Genomic DNA, 17,529 nt, shown 5'->3' with positions numbered 1-17,529 from the left:
ATATTAAATAACAAGGGACCTAGATGTGAACCTTGAGGAACTCCCGATATATTAACATAAGCAAAGGACATATAGCCATTAATGACAACCGTTGAACTTCTGTCTTGAAGGTAAGAATGAAGCCAATTTAACATGGAGCCAGAAACACCCAGACTTTTCAATTTATTTATTAGCAATGAGTGGTTAACACGATCAAATGCCTTACTGAAATCCGTGTAAACCACATCAACGGGGATTTTTCGGTCCGTATATTCAATTAATGAATTAGAGAAGGACACAAGGTTACTAGCAGTGGAGCGTGATTTTACAAAGCCATGTTGTTGGTCGACTATAATTTGCTTAAGGAACCACGTCAGGTGGTGTGTGACAAGCTTTTCAAAGACCTTCCCAAAATTAACAAGAATAGATATAGGCCGATAATTTTTAGCCTGGCGTTTGTCACCAGATTTATGCACCGGTACAATTAAGGCGTCCTTCCATTTTTTAGGAAAACTACCGCAACTAAGAGACCTGTTAAAAATTAAACACAGAGGCCAAGCCAAAACATCGGAGCACACTTTGATAAATACTGACGGTATGCCATCAATGCCAGCACCTTTCCTTTCGTCAATAGAACGTAATGCTTTAAGCACTTCAGACTCAGTAAATGAGAGGGAGCATAAGGATGTTGCAGGTGAAGCTTCACTAGTGGAGGGAGATACATTTATAGGAGTGTTATAGGTGTAAGTATAAGAATTTGCAAAGCAATTGGCAAATAAGTTGCACATATCAGGGCCATTAGTTGCAGTGGTGGAGCCGCTATGCACCTCAGAAGGATATTCACTACAGTTTTTTCTTTTGTTTTTAACAAAGGTAAACAGTGCTTTGGGATTATGTTTAATAGATGACTCAATTCTCTTCAAGTACTCACGGTAACAACTAGTTTCCAACTTATCACATCTTTCACGCAGAATATTAAATTCAATTTTGTCCATAGGATTATTGAATTTTTTTACCTTAGAATGTAGTTTAAACTTTTCCTTCAGTAATGCAATGAGTTTAGCAGAGAACCAAGCAGGATATTTTTTGTTACCAATTTTTTTAAGGGGCACGTATTTGTTAATCAAAAAGTTTAGTTTGTCGTAGAATTTATCAATCATATCATCAACAGTATGACAGTCCTGAAAAATATAATCCCAATCAGCCTCTTTCAAACATGATATTATATTTTCATAGTCGGCATTAAAAAAATTTGGTTTGATGACGGTTTTAGGAACAAGAGTGCCGTTTATCGTAAGAGGTAAACAAAATTCAAGCGGTGGATGTGGCGAATCAACTTTGCTTAAAGGATTATGACTAACCATCACATCATTTACTAAAATATTGCAAAGTATGAGATCGAGAATTCTAAAATCTTGATTCAGGATATGGTTATACTGATTTAGATTAGTAAAAGCCAAGAAATCCAATAATAAAGATGTAGTACTACTGTCTTTTTCTAGTGTCTCGGCGACAGTGTGAGGAACAGCGTCAACCCTATTCCATTTGATCATTCCCAGGTTAAAGTCACCAACAATAAGAGTATTAGCACCATGTTCATTAATAGCGTTAGTTGCATTGTTAACAAAATGCTCCAAAACAAGCTTATCAAGTGGGGAGGGCAAGTAGACGGCGCATATATATAGGCAAACATGATTATTAGGCCCACTCAATCTAACCCAGATATCTTCACAGTTACTATTATAACGGTTAATTTCCATAGAATTGAACCTCTTGGAAACAGCTATCAGCACACCACCACCATCCTTTTTTTTAGTAAGACTAGTAGTTTCGCGATCTCTTCTATAAATATTATATCTATGGTCAATTATTTCTGAATCAAAAATACCGCTATGCAACCAGGTTTCTGTAATAATGATTATATCAAAATCTTGTTTAATCAAATTTCTAAGGAAGACACTAGTTTTGGTTCTTAAACCACGTACATTCTGATAGAATATTTTTAAACTTACGAATTTTAACAATTAACGTTATGAGATCATGACTAATACAATTAAATCAAGAGTAAAGAAAAATACTAAAAAACTACTTAAGAGACTTAAGCCTATCGACGTTGCCAATAAGAATTGCTTCAGAGGCCTCATCTTTCCGCACAAATATTCTACCATTACGCACCCAAACGAACTTGTATTCAAGTTCCTTAGTACGTTTCCTGGCAGCAGCGTGAATCTTCTTGTTCTCAATAGAGAGGTGCTCAACAACGTAGATAGGTTGAGGTTTATCCGTAGCAATACCTAGATGGCCAGAGTGCAGCTTCTCCTGACGGTGAGACTTATTATATTTTATGACAGAAGCCAGGATGTCGTCACGAGCACGAGGGCTAGGGAGCTGTACCAAGATAGATCTAGGTCTATCACTATCAGTTTGTTTTTTAGATATTCTGGTGCAGTGCAAGATATCAGACTCACTAATTTTGTGATTAACAGTCTCCCCCAGTTGTTGAACAATCTTCAGAATATTTTCGGATCGGTGCTCGGGAACGCATTGTATCTCAATGTTTCTCGATCGTGCAAGCTGTTCCATCTGGTTAAGACGAACTCCCATGTCACGGACCGAAGAGCGCAGATTCTCATTTTCCTTCTCCAGCGCATGAATAGTTTCAGCCTTTTCCTCCAAACATGTTTTTATTTCTTCATATCGAGTGTTAAAAAATGAGAGCGAATCCTGGAAACCTGACACAAGTTCCTCAAATTTTTTCAGCTGAGCGGATACCATATCGCCAACAATTCCACTAAATTCTTCTCTAATTATTTGACGCAGATTGGCACTAGTAACGACGTCATCGTCCACTTCATCGTCGAGCAAGCGTGTTTTCCTGTCTCGCTGAGTGACATTTATGTCAAATGGAGTAGCAGGAGTTGAGCTGCAAGCCCATTCTTGGGTCTTAGAGGGGGTCTTCTGGCGAGCAGGAGTACAACCAGCGGGAACCTTTTTTGCCAAGCAAATATGGCACCTCCAGTTCTTTTTAATGTCCGCCGACATTAGGCGGAATTTTTTTTCGTTTATGTTAGCACAGATAAGGTCGTATAATTTCTGGCATACTGAGCAGCACAAGGAATCACTGACATGAGTGATAGTGTCCTTGCATACGTTGCACTCCATTTTAAAAATCTATGAATAATCAGCAGCGAACGAAAATGACAGAGAGAAGCAGTATACACTCAACAATAAAGTAAAACTTTCTCCGCAGCGCCTTACAGGGTACAGCGTTTAACAATTAGAAATAGTTGGTCAGCGATGCAGCGGCTAGTATGCACGAGCCGCACGCAGGTCCGCGGTCGTGTCCAAAACGTTGTAAGCGCCGTGGAGAACGTGTCGCTTACGCGTTACTTGCGGCGAAGCACAACACTTTAAAATAACACTTAGTTTGAGGTTATGTTTTGTTAGCTGTATAATTTAATTAGCCAGATAAATCAAAAATTACTGTATAAATCACTGTAAAAATCACTACACAGCCTTTATAACACTAATACTAGCTGTTAACACAATTTTTGGCAACGATTTCAAGAATTAAACCAGTTAAATTATTTATAAAATGAGGAGCGTTTAAGACGGGGTCTTGTTTTTTAGGCAACCAACTTACTGAATGAATAAATATGGAAACGACATACAAATAATAATAAAACACTTTATTAAACACATTACAATTTGGTTCAGAATAATAATCGTGGAAACAAACTAAGTGGCTTCGGCCTTAAATCTGCAAAAATACGCCAGACTTGGTTTCGGCCTAGTTAGAATATTATAATTAAAAATAAAATTAAAAAAAAAAATGATATTAACTCAAAATCATGATAATTATGAACAAACCCCCTAAGTATTTGTTACTAAGTCACTATCTAACACCCTGTATAATTCATAGTTATAACGTTATGAGTTATTAATTAAAAATAATAGGAATATTTTAACAGGTAAGTAAGTATTTTCTTTATTCGGGGAAATTTCTAAACTTTTTTATAAGCCAGTAATGAAAAGCTTCTGGAAGAGGTAATTTTAACAATGTGTAGTATATTTTGTATCGCCACATAGATTCTACTTTGTATATTTCTTTAGGAGAATCGACTAACAATGCTTTCATAAAAGTTTCAATAATCATTTCGTCTTTTAGAGAATCATAGCTTGTATTTTGAGATGCTGCTCGAAGATGTTTTGTAACGGATTGAATTTTTTTTTCGTAAAATAACTTTTGTTCTTCGTCCAAATGTTCCAGCATTGCTTCTCCGTAGGCTTCTTGACTTGCAAGGATATTGCTCGACGTAACAAAACCACCTGAAATGAATTAGCGTCATAGTCATTCATTGATTGTAATTTAGTCAACTAGGTATACATACCCTATGCTTAACTTTTACTATTATTAACATTAATTAAATAAAATAGGTAGATACCTACATAAAATCTATTTCGTAATCTCTAATTGGATAGGCAGAACCACAAGCTGCAGCTACTCATTATGAAGTTCCAAAATAGACATGATGAATCGTAGACAAGTCATCGCTGATTGGTTGTCCTGCTAACCTACTACTAATTAAATTAAACCGTCTAAGAAACGATACGGTCCATTCAAACTGCGATCAAAGACAAAAAAGAGCTTCCAAATTTAAATTTAATCATTTTTTTCTACCTGGCACGAAAGCCGCAACGGCCAGTCCGTGCGGGCGGTGTTCGTAGCGTAAAGACCGTGTCCACGCGAACAAGCCCGCTTTACTAGCACTGTACGGTCCGAACGCCGGCAGCGGCTCCAAACCGCAGTGACTGGCCACGTTGATTATACGAGGACGACATGTGCCCTGAAAAAGAAAATACAGAAATACCATTTTGATGACAATGCCTAGATTCGGTTTAGGCAAGGTTTTAGGTAATTCGAAATGCAAGTTCATTTTCAGATCGTCAAATGTTAGAGTTTGGGCAAGCAAAGGGACGTCTCGTACGTTGAAAAATTAAATATGCTATAAGTAGAAAAAATTGAATACCTATTTTAGTGATGGACGACTATATCCCAATTGGGGCAGTTTGAAGGACATCCATCGCAAGATGAGCTAGGTACTTAAATACCCACACCTAGCTTTCTGTTAGACTAACGCGATAGGTGGTGACCCGTATCGCTGTCTATAATGGTCGAGCCAACTGTGAAACTACACCGTGAAATACTTACATCTATGGCATTTCTTCTAAGGTCGGGCAAAAATGCTGAAGTAACTCTCATGGACCCGAGTAAGTTTATGTTAATAACATTTTCTATCATGCTCCACGTTTGACACTCGAAGTCGCCTGTAGGCATTATTCCTGCATTGTTAACAAGAGCGTACAATTCTGAAAAAAACAATAAAAAATATTAGGTTCAATTCCTTATGGTTGATTGCTTTTATGTTTATGTGGCCAATTGTTTGTTTTTATGGCTATATTGACAAGTAGGTCGTCTTGTGTGCGCATGTAAGTACGTTATGCAATATAAATACCAAGAGAGGTGGGTATTTATCATGTTAGGCATTGATAAAAGTGTATTATGTTATTTAATTCGGATTCGGGTGAAGACCTTAACGGTTGCAGAGGCGTAGGTAAATGGCCATTGGGTATGGAAATGCAGGACGGAAGAGGCAAATCACAGGGACTGTAGCCTGGAACCTGGCAGAGCGCAGCAGTAACTGTCAGTGCTATTTAGAGGTGGAGGACAGAAGTCCTAGTACGGCTTTGAAATAGACTACTCTGGACGCTATCCCACTGTCCCACTCGCGTCAGACAGAGTACTGCGGGGCGGAAGGCAAGACGGAAACCACTGCCCTATTTTTCCCTATAACGTAGCATAGAGAATGCTACAGTGTAGCAACAGTGTAGTTGTCGGTGTAGCAGCTACACCGACAAGAGCGTGGCTGTTAAATTTGTGATGATGATTTTATTTAATATAGATGTTAGGTACCTATATGTTACATAAGCATAAAAAGCCTATATACGTCCCACTACTGGGCACAGATCTCCCTTCAATCCACCGGAGGGGGTATGGAGCGTACCCCCTACTATGTAAATGTTATTGCTAGGAAGAACCAACATTGAAATGGCAGGTTCCAGATTAGCTTCAAGCAATATAAGGTAGGAACTTGACAACCTTATCAAAGCCTACGGTCAATTTGGCTTGTAGCATGTGGAATGACTGATCATAAATAATATATCTTGGTACTCACTATAATCAGTATTGTCTTCTATAAGTTTTGTCACGTAATCCTTGAAACCGGCGACACTCTCTGGTCTAGTAACGTCTAACTCACAAGTATGGGCACGTAATTTCTTCAGAGCTTGAGCAGCATTCGTCTCCGTACCCTGGTACATACCAGCTACTGTAACGAGGCCTTGCCTGGCTGCCCTGGCTGCAATAGCCCAGCCCAGACCACTGTCGCATCCTGTTATTGCTATTACTCGGGTTACAGCCATCCTTTGCGAACTTGGCTGAAATAACAACACAGTGTTTTAAGAGTAAATAACTTTTCAAGTGGGTAGGTATCTATCTACTATAATGTGTGAAAATAAAAACAACGGAGTTTCAGGACGCTTGTAAACAGTTACTGTTGTGTGGCACATTCATCAAATGTATACAGTTCAATATAAATTATTTTCCCCAATTTAAATTCTCAAAAGATTTAGAAAACAAAATTTTGCCAGGCTTAAAAGGTACTTAACTTATATAATCTTACCTTCCTGACGATATTAAATTTGTATCCTGATGTTTGTCTTCTGGTCTAGAATATAGTCTACGATGTCCAGATACTAGATTATAAAATAATGTCCTTATAGTCCAAGGAACAGTGCACTTAAGGTCAATGTCAGAAATCAACTAACCGCCGCCGCCGGCGAGAATGAGATCCACCGATGCATATGAAACAGGTTTCAGATTTCGTTGCATATTTACAACGAATATCATGTTTGTAAAATAAAACATTACTTACCTCTTATCTCTGATTTAAAATTTATCCAACGTGGTAGTGTATGGCAATTTATTCGTCGAACCTAAGTAAGTATTGTTTTTTATTTAACAGCGGGTACTTAATGATAAAAACGCATGTTTCGTGACGCGTTTGGAAATATGGCTACCTTCCTTTACTTTAAAGTAGCAGAAGAGTAACAAATTAGGTTTGCACTGGATTATCTTTAAATAAGTGCTTTCTTATATAAGTATGAAAGAAATAAAGCACAATTTCGTTATCAATATTAATAGGCATTTAAGAAACGCCGCAATATTAGAATTGCCTTTCAGGAATATGTCGAATAGGTACTTCGACAACGAGAAGCCAATAAAAGAGGATCGTTTCAGCACGAATACCCATTTGAGAGATTAGACTTATTGAACGGAAACAATCTTGTATTTCCGGTTGACTAAATTCAAGGTCCGATCTGTCACGTTAAAATGATCCGGCGTATGCGACACACGAGCCGGAACAACCCTTCTACCTAATGACACGCTGGCCAATTTCAGAAGACCTTTTATTAAAATAAAATACCCATCGACTTACATCCCTCGAAATACATTTTTTATCCAGAACGGGAAAGTCATTATCCCAGGCAATCATATGAAAATTTCCGGGATGTATCCAAAGGATACGCAAATGTATCCACATTTTCCAATTATGTAAGTCAATTTGGTATACTGACATGTTAAACATCAAAGCTTGGTTTTAATTGTTGAAATTTTAGCGATTTGATGTTTTTATTTTACCTACATACTAAAAACCTTTTACTTGTGTGTATTCATTTCCAATCCAAAGTTACTTACTTATCTTCCTATTAGATCTGGTCTACTTGCGTCTAGTCTAGTCTTGCTGAGTTTGAATGTCTTGTTTGAGGTGTGCAGCTCATCAGCATAAGGCTTCTAGCTAATGTAGTGAACCACCTAGGGGTTTTAATGTAGTACCGAGGCAAATATCATTTTTAGGAAGCTAAATTATTTATTAAGTCAGATATTTTCGCCCATATCTACTATAATGATGACGATAATAATACTCATTGACATCACAATTGCTTTAAACCCTTTAATTTTCAGTGGAGCGAAAATGTGGCTATTTAGATGTTATTGACTCTAAAAGCTGTATTAATTGCGTTCTAAATCTCTTAAAAGGTTAAATAAGTATGAAATTACAGCAACATGTATTTGGTTTTAAATGTCTAAAATACATTAGGAAGTCCTTATTTATCAAAATATGATTTATCCTGAAATTGTTTGAAACATTTTATTTATTACTTCTGCTAAAAGCAATGTCTGTTTGTTTGAAATTTAAAAATATGTTTTCATAATTTGTTTAATAATTCCTGATATCTATAGGAACCACTTTACTGTACTGTCCGTGAGATAATATTTTCATCCGTAGATGGATGAGCCGACTGACAAATTAAAAAATATATTCGTCCCTACGGGACGCGCGGGAACTAAACTGATGTGAACATTTTTATTTATTATAGTACTGAATTCTGTTGCATTGATTTATTTCCTTGTTCTCGTTGCTAAAATCCAATCGCCAGTAAGTCAAAATCAGAATGGTAAATTTTTTTGTTGTTTAACTTTTCACGACCGAAAGATATACTTTTCAGTTACCTACAACTTTAAGTTCTATGTCATTTTTTTCTAAGGTGTCCATAGCCTCACTATTTTATTTTACTCCTAGATTGATACTTACCTATCTAGTAGGTAGGTATGTCAACCTACCTGGTTCATACAGGGACTGATGTAGAAATGATGATGATGATGATGATCTCTCCGACCGATTTCGGCCATGGCGACCACTTCGACTCCTAGTCGGCACGACGCTAAACGCTTGATGTAGAAAAATTTATGTTACGAAATATTAATGTGTAAGTAATAAAGTTTAGTATTCTTCATTCCACTCTAATCTCTTGTTTGGTACAAGTAGGTATGTCGTCTCAGTACCTTGGTAAGTACATAAGGAAATGTAAAAAATCTCGTTTGTGGAAATTATAAGTACTTAGTTGTTTTCCAACTTTTTCTTGCGTGCACTCATACCCACTTATGTTTAAAGTCCACTTGCCTCGTGTATCTAGATCTAGACCGTAAACGAAGGCGATCTGCTAATTACCGGAGATAAATAACTAATGGAATCTGGAGAATGTCTTTGTCATCCTTTCAGAAATTCGTCTTGCATGTCACACACTTTAAGGAAAAACTCGTTTTTCCCCGTGTGTTGAATGGCGGTCATCCGACCGACACTTTTAAGGCGAGAGCCCTCTAGGGAAATCTCCACGCCCTCGGCAGCCTCCTGATAATAGTGTTTGTTCATTTGAGTGTTCTTCTGGCGGATTGTGTTCCAACGGTTAATGGCATAGGGAACTGAGAGCCTGCATTTAAGAGCTTCTCAGATTGTTGGGAGCGCTGAGTCAACAGCCGGGATGTTTCAACTATGACGTATGTTTCCGTAGGGAATACTAAACTGGCTCGTTTTGAAGCCACCAGTACCTAATATTTGTGTAGTTTCAGATTAAACTAGGTCTCCTATTCAAAGCTCAATTTTTAGTAGGTACCAAAGAGATGAAGAGAAAGTAAGATATGTATTTTCAGTGAAATATAACTCAAGAGCATACTAAATAATTTAAGCAACACAAAATCCTTCCTATTTGCGCAAACACTTCGTCTTTCCCACAATCCGTCATCATTCATCAAGAGCGTTACTTCCGCTAGATCAGGGTTTCCTCCTGATTAAGCAGTTAAACGAAAAAATATATTACTTACTAAGTATATTTAGATAAGTATCTACCTAGTTATTTTCCATCAGCGGGAAAGTAAGTTCTAGAAGGACTAAATGTTGCAGGCTTATGAATGCTGTCCACAATGTTTGCGAATAGGATTAACCTCCACCGATGCATAAACGAGAATTATAAAAGGTTTTTGCTTTTTTCATACACAGTTCCTTTTTTATAGCTGCAGTTGGCGCCACTGTATGTCGACAATTTACGCGCCAACAAAGCAGGCCTGCCAACTGCACTGGTGCGGTGGTGAAATAACTGCAAAATATTGCTACCTACATTATCAGAGGCGCATTTTTTATCTCGTAAAGTTTATTTGCTTTCGACAGTATGGAGTATGTAAAACAGCTCTTTTAATTCCATCGACAGAGCCAATTTATCAGACTTATTTTCGGTATATTTTACAACTGCCACCAAGCAAAGGAACGCAGCGTTAAAAGAAGTGCACTATCATGCACGAACTGCAGGTAAGTAAGTAAATTAGGACTAAGTATAAGGCAAAACAGACGTACACAAGAGATTAAAACCACGTTTCATAAAAAAAAGTTCCCAAATGGACTTTTATTGTCAATATAAAAATACTTAATTAATTTAATACAAAAAAGTATTGTCAACACTTACAACTCAAATTCTTTCATTACTTATTCAATTTTTTATATTCTGTGTGATCCAGTTGACATAATGGTATACATTCGTGTACAGCGAAGGTACGGAGGTACCACATCGTGAGTCGGCCCTCTTGCCGCTGACTACTCCGGAGACATAGTACCTTCCTTCGTACAACATCATCAAAGGCCCACCCGAATCCCCTTTGCAGGTGTCTTCACCAGTTTTCCCAGCAGCACAAAGATGTTTCTCAGTCAATTGTGGGTAGGCGTTGGAACATTGTCGTTGTGGCACCAAGTTGACAACTGTCGATTGCTTCACCTCAGATGGCAGGCTCCCGTTTCTTCCCCAACCAGCCACCGCCAGCCGAAGATTGGAGAAGTTAGGGTTGTCGATGTTAATAGGTGGCAGGCATATCGGGCGGATGTATTCTGGAAAAATGTTGTTCGTTACAAAGACAATTTAGTACGCGCTAATACAGGTAAGTATATTATTTACTTATAAGTAAATGCGAAAGTAACAGACTGTCTCGCTGTTAAGTAACATCTAAAAAGCAGAACCGAAGTTGAAAATTGACACAAACAGGGATTGAAACCAAAAAATGGATAAAGGATTATTTCTAGGGATGGTCTTACTTCTCGTGAATACCGAAGTCTGGGCGGAAGAAGTCAAGCTAGTAGATTTATAAAAATGATCCTATTTTGCCTATATTATTAAAGGTAAATTCCTCCAGTAAATTAAAAAACCCTCATATTTTAAAATATCAACATAAAGTCGACTCTTTAACCACCGCATACAACAAAATACAAAATAAGCGGACCATTTTATAGCACTTTTTGTTCTTTGAACCAATTAATGGTATTGGAAAATAAACTCAGCATTCGAAGCTGAAATCGTAACAGTGACCAGTAATCCTGTTACGTGGTATTTCTGACCTGTTACTTTAGCCTACTTAGTTTAATTGGCTTTGTTTGAGTACTTTACTCTACATTGTAATTAGGCGTCTAACTGGATAGAACCTTTAAAACAAGTTTTATCCATAAATAGACAAGTAATCTCGGTTTTGCCAGTGACGCGAATGCGAGTATATCTATTTCTGGTATGTACGGCTACGTCGAGAACGTGAAGTAGTAAGTTAAGTGGCTGTCAAAACCTGTCTAGCTATAATTTTACTTTAATTATCTTAATCATTGGTGGTCATTATACCTCTACATAGCTTACCAAAGGCTATGACTTGTCAATCTTTCCATGCTTATCCATCGTCCTTTCAACTACTTATTTACATCTTTATGCGTTTATATGAATGATTATGTTTATTACAGATTCGGCCATTACGCTTTCTATGTATTTTTAAACTCATTATAATGTCGTTACGGGAACCACAGTATTTTAGGTATAATTGGTTTTATATTATTATTCCATGTTCTTTTCTAAGTTTTTTCGCTCAACAGAGGCATAGTCTCCACAAAAATATTTTTTTGAGATATCTTCTCACCGGGACTTGAACCCAGTATCTACCGGCGAGCCTCATCGAACTCATCCACTGGACCACGGTAGCCGTTGTTCGAGGCACTGGCGGTAAGTATATCACCCGGCATCCACTTACCTGTATACGGCACATTTTCCTGAAGTTTTACGAGTGCTATGTCGTTCTGCAACCTCATATCATCATAGTTGGGATGGACGACCACGCCTTCTCCTTGAACGAGGATATTGTCGATGCATGTCATGCCTTCAGGAGAACTCTTGCAGTCCCTCGGGAACGTGCGTTTGTCATACTCCGCCAAGTAAATTTCGAGCCTTGAAAGAAACAAACTCATAAGTTCATCATTCTCATCAACAGCATTCATTCATAACTTTAGAAGACGAGTAGTCTGTAGCTGAGATATATTGGATATTATACCGCAAGGACTAAACATGTAGGTTAGACTTGGTGTAATGATAAAAAGTATAATACCAAAAGTGTCCATGTTTAGATATTATTCTCAGTAAACTCATGATTCTGAGTTAATATCAAGTGGAATTTCCCATCGTAAAAGTATAGAATTGAAAATAATTTAAAAATATTAAACATGAATTTTGCGACGGAACATTCCACTTGATATTAATTCAGAATCATGAGCTGAATCATCCCTCTCAGTATTCATTACGATGTCACTAACATCACGGTATTTCACATGAAATGAAAACACATTTAGGTAGGAAGCTTACAGAACGCAAAATTGTAGTACTAAATTGCTTTTATAATTTTCGACTCATGTAATATTACAGATAGAAATTATCATGCAATATAAATAGGTCATACTTTAGATGCTACCTTCTGAATTTTATAACAGGAAAACTAGTTTTAATAGAGATACTAATTAAAAAAAGATATATTAATCGAGTCGTTTGTTTAATTATTATTTATGTTGGCATGAGGAAATAATACCACACTTTAGATTTTTCCACGATTGACCTGTCAAAGTTGTGAGTGTTCGGTTTTTCCGCGGAATTGTTAATGAAATACATACATACGTAAACTCACGCCTATTTCTCACCGTGGCAAGCAGAGACTATACCATTTGCTACGATCCTGACATACTTCTCTTGCTTCCTCCACATTCATCAATCGTTTCATACACCCACACCGTTTCAGAGTAGATCTTACTGAACCTTTTCTAAGGACATCTCCAATTTCATCAATGTACGTCCTTCTAAGTCTTCTTTAATGAAGTAAGTACCTATGTTGTTTTTAAACTACAACAGATTTTAGCATTATACGTAATTAGAATTCCCGATTTAACATTGGAACCAAAAACATAATCAGGGTAACTTCTCATATATTAAAAGCAATGCAAGATTTTCCATATTATAACAAATCAATTGTACACATTCCAATAAAAAATCGTCTGATGAAAATGTGGCTAGCTATCACAACACTTTCAAATCTGTCCAATAATGTACCTGTCTGTCTGTGTCTGTGGTGTCCGGAAGTAATAAATGTTTCTTTCTTTTTTTCTTTCAAATCAAAATGTGTCGGTTTGTAAAAAAACTTACTTGCTGATCCTGGTATTCTCTTCATAGACACAATGAGCAGCAGTGAGGACATATCGTCCACTGATGAGCGAACCACCGCAATTGAATGTACCCAGCCTGTCTCCATAGTCGAATGTGGTCTTCAGCAGAACCGTCCATGGGTACTGATACAAATCTGTCTCCTTGCCACCTTGAAAATGTAATTGTGGTCTATAAAACAATATTATATAAATTGGAACACAAAAAAAATCTGTTTCAAGTTTACGCGGTAATTATCATAATTAAAACACAATAACGGGTTCTTACCGCGTTTAAATCAGGGATATGAGACAGGGATATCAGTCATCCCGTGATCATGGCACTTGCAACAGTGTCGAAATATCGGGAGTCTCATATCCCTGATTTAAACGCGGTAAGAAGCCGTTATTATGTGTTTTAATTACAAAAAAAACTTTCAAAATATTACGCAAGACCTTTCATTGAAATACAACTTCTATTGTGTGGGTTGTAAAGTCAACGACCGATTACAGCAAACCTGGTATCAGAGGATTGTTATTGAGCCGACAAACGCCCCTGCCATGGCTCATGCAACGACTATTTACTTATGAAGCATGTTATCATCTTATTTTCGAACAATGTAGTATTTTTAACTGGAGGGGTTAAAAAAAAACAATATTGCTTTTGACATTGGTTGGCATTGCGCGCTTAATTTTATATGCGCAAATGTCAAATTACAATATAACTTTTTAGATGAATTGCTCCGATGTGGCCTTTTCCACCCCTCAGCTGAAAACAGTAGAAATGTACCATGTTATTTTGGATTGCTTACCTGCAATTCTGTTGTCGAAAGTGATACCAACAGTTTCAGGAGTATCACGAGTAAAACGTCTAGGATACCCTGATTGTCGATTCCAACGATTTTGATTTGCTGGACGCGGGCGGTTGAAATTGTTTTGTATGCCTGTGAGGAACATGAAAGTCCTTTTAATAACTATGTATATAGTTAGAATAGTTAGATAAAAAAGTATAGAGAGTAAAGTATAGACCTCAGTAATGCTATATCGGTAAGATTGTGGCTCTTTGGTTAAAGAAAACGAAGACATCATATAATAAGACGACAAACAAAGACATGATATTGTAGGTGACTATTAGGGGAATCAGGTTTCAGATTTCCATAAAGCTAAATTAATTTACATACTGGATATGGATAAATATAAATGTACACTTACCGTACATCCTATCACCAGCAATATCCAGACCACAACAACCTGATTGCGGATTCGGAGGAAAATTTGTGAGACTGCACATTCCTTGTCTTACATTCGGAGTCTGAACATTGGGAACGAAGGAATTTGGACGTCTAAAATTTGGATTATCAAAATTTTGTCTCCCGCCATTTAGATAATTTCCATTTGGGTTATTGTAAATAGGATTGTTATTAAACTGGTTGCCATTTGGTCTTTGAATAAGCGGAGCGTTCGGTCTATTTGTAAAGTCCTGGTTTCTTGGAGCTCCCATATTGTTGCCGTAGTCAAATCTACCTGGGTTATTCCATCTGTTACGTCCGCTATTCCATCGATTTCTGTTTTTATCATAATTAACTTCTTCACCATCATCATTATCGTCATCGCTATCATCAGTGTCATCTCTATTTATGTGTGAATTTTGTGTCTGATGTAAATTGTCTTGGTTGTATCCTTGTTCATCGTCTTCATATACACCATATCTGCTTTTAATAGAATCATTTTTGACGTCACTTTGTGGGTTTGGTTTGCTTGGATTTGATACTCCCCAAATATTTGAGTACGGGCAGCAGACCTGTAAATAAGACGAACCTATATTTTTTCAAGTTACAGGATTAACCACAAATCTCTCCCTCGGGGCTGGGGATAGTTGGGCAAAATTGAGCCAGTATACGCAGGAAAATGAACCCTGATATTAGGCCGGGAAACAGTTAGGTTGAAGAAGAAGACAATATTATGTACAAACAGAATCAGCTTATAGACTAGCACGGAACTACAATGTACTTCTAAAGCCCTCTTGCCGCAGTCCAGTGTCGTCGGTAGCAAGTATGTAATTGCATGGTTATTTATCGACTCATTTATCATGTTTCGTTTTGTTCGAAACACTCTCCAGCGACACGTTTATTTGGTCATTATTAACTCTATTGGTGGCCAATTGCACCAAAAATTAACTCTTTGTTGAATGGAAAAAATCGAATGGGATATGTATTTTATTTCAACTATGCTTGTTTCTCTAGTTAGAGTCAGTGCTTTTATTTAAACTTAGGTATTCGTGGGTGTTTCACTTCACAACAAAATATGTATAGAAACGTAGTTAGGTACGTTCTTCATCTAAAGAAAAGGTTACTTGGATTTGTTACACGACCAGGCTTTTATGTTACCATGCTGTATCCAAAATAAGAATAGCCCTAATGCTGTCCAGCATTCCATAGCCCTCTACTACCCAGACAAAATAGTTAAATAATGGGATTTGGATTTTAAAAGGACTTTCGGCCTTAAGATCTGAAGAGAGAAACAGGAAGAAAAAGAAAACGTACGTAAGAATTACTTTGTTTTGAAGTGCTTTTACAGGTAAACTTTAGGTACATTAAATCATAGAAGAAGGAATGATACTTGTATAAAACGGCTACTCTCCGCTCCCCATCAGCGGCTGAGCTAGATTTACCTCACCTCCCCTCGGTCAATCTTACTTTAGTCTTCAATCGTCTGAACGTCAGACGTCACACACACAGATGCACATGTACGATATGTCAATTTGTAGTGTCTGTATAAAAAGAGGTTTTTTGTATGACGTGTCTGGGGTGTGGTATAAATACACTTGTGAATAGATACCTAATAAAAACAAAACTAAAGTCATAGGTTCAAAGTTTCCATGCTTACGTAGTCTCCTTTAGCCAGCGGCGCAAACCCGTACACCGCACCACCTTCTTCATCATCAGGCGTAGCACATGGGTTGTCCACAATCCACTTCTCTTGCTCACTCTTGCTCATTTCTCCATACATGGAGCATTTCTCTTTTGGTATGCATTTCTCGCACTTATCTATTAAAAATAATTTACAAAAAAATATTTATATTAGGTACTTACCTATGTAAAATAAAAAAAATATGTAGATAATGGTGCTGATTCCTATATACCATCTAATTTTATTTTAAGTTATACCTGATATTTTCATACCGCTGAAAAAAAGGGATAGGTAATCGACAGGTATTTTAGGAACACACGTACATTTTAGGCAGAAATTAAAAAAACCCTTCCGAATTTTTTTATTGGCCAATAACCCGACAGAATTTAGTTGACGGCACACGTCAACCGGGTTGCATATGAGCGAGATGCGTATTTTATTCGCCCGGGTTATTCATTCATTTTAAAATTAACAGTTGTCAATCATCTGAAGGTATATAAGTATAACTTAGAATAAAATTAGGAAATGTTTGCAGGAATCAGGGCCACCATATTATAATACCACTTTTTTAAAGCGTCAGAAAACCACAAATTCGTTTTAAATAAAGAACATAACATTAACAAAAATATCATATCCTACCTCCGCGATCGCCGCAAACATCACCATACTGTTGGGCCACAATCAAAACGAAGCACAAAAGAAAACTGCACTTTGACATTGTTGCTTCTATAACATGACACTAAACAGTCTACCGATTCCTTCACAAGAACAAGATGCAGTGACAATCAGTATCAAGTGGTCACAGTTATAACATAAATGCCCGTTTAATTGTCTAGCTAATCTGCCCGGAAGGTTGTGGGTACTCATCTAATTGACTGACGTGTTTACTTGTCATCGAGCTAATAGTTTTGAGAACTGTTTACCTGATCGTTAGTTTATTCAAGTGAAAACAATAATAAACTAGACGTATTTTTGTCTCTTATAGTATAATATTATTGTGCGGAATGGGGAAATCCACACTTATACCTAACAGAATCTAAAAGTAGACTAAAGGTCAAAATGATATTTTGTCTCCGGAATCGGTCAAATATAAAGCTGTTTTTATTATAGTGACTTAAATATCTGATATTAGGTCAAGATGATAGCAAAACAACTTATCCATATAAATGAAAGTATTATGCGCTTATCCAAAGCTTTTTTA

At 37.0% G+C, this 17,529-nt stretch overlaps 2 protein-coding genes across 3 annotated transcripts; both read right to left on the bottom strand.

Moving 5' to 3' along the window:
* Positions 1 to 3,651: 3,651 nt before the first annotated feature.
* On the bottom strand, positions 3,652 to 7,046 carry LOC126368740 (D-beta-hydroxybutyrate dehydrogenase, mitochondrial). 2 transcript variants are annotated; one of them, XM_050012880.1, is made up of 5 exons: positions 6,975 to 7,046; positions 6,216 to 6,477; positions 5,192 to 5,349; positions 4,661 to 4,826; positions 3,652 to 4,308 (listed from the first exon to the last, which is right to left on the bottom strand). In XM_050012880.1, exons 2-5 carry the CDS (start codon positions 6,460 to 6,462, stop codon positions 3,968 to 3,970), a joined length of 912 nt encoding a protein of 303 aa, XP_049868837.1. In that variant the 5' UTR covers positions 6,463 to 6,477; positions 6,975 to 7,046; the 3' UTR covers positions 3,652 to 3,967. The 2 variants fall into 2 exon arrangements, with proteins under 2 accessions (XP_049868837.1, XP_049868836.1); XM_050012879.1 differs by lacking the exon at positions 6,975 to 7,046 and adding an exon at positions 6,723 to 6,893.
* A 3,262-nt stretch (positions 7,047 to 10,308) lies between these two features.
* LOC126368708 (spaetzle-processing enzyme-like) lies at positions 10,309 to 17,191 on the bottom strand. Its single transcript, XM_050012835.1, has 7 exons — positions 16,968 to 17,191; positions 16,305 to 16,465; positions 14,631 to 15,219; positions 14,231 to 14,362; positions 13,423 to 13,591; positions 11,990 to 12,183; positions 10,309 to 10,814 (listed from the first exon to the last, which is right to left on the bottom strand). Exons 1-7 carry the CDS (start codon positions 17,044 to 17,046, stop codon positions 10,423 to 10,425), a joined length of 1,716 nt encoding a protein of 571 aa, XP_049868792.1. The 5' UTR covers positions 17,047 to 17,191; the 3' UTR covers positions 10,309 to 10,422.
* Positions 17,192 to 17,529: the final 338 nt, after the last annotated feature.

Source organism: Pectinophora gossypiella, chromosome 8 (assembly GCF_024362695.1).
Source record: "Pectinophora gossypiella chromosome 8, ilPecGoss1.1, whole genome shotgun sequence".
NCBI lineage: Eukaryota > Metazoa > Arthropoda > Insecta > Lepidoptera > Gelechiidae > Pectinophora > Pectinophora gossypiella.
This window is presented reverse-complemented; position numbering and strand designations above follow the sequence as displayed.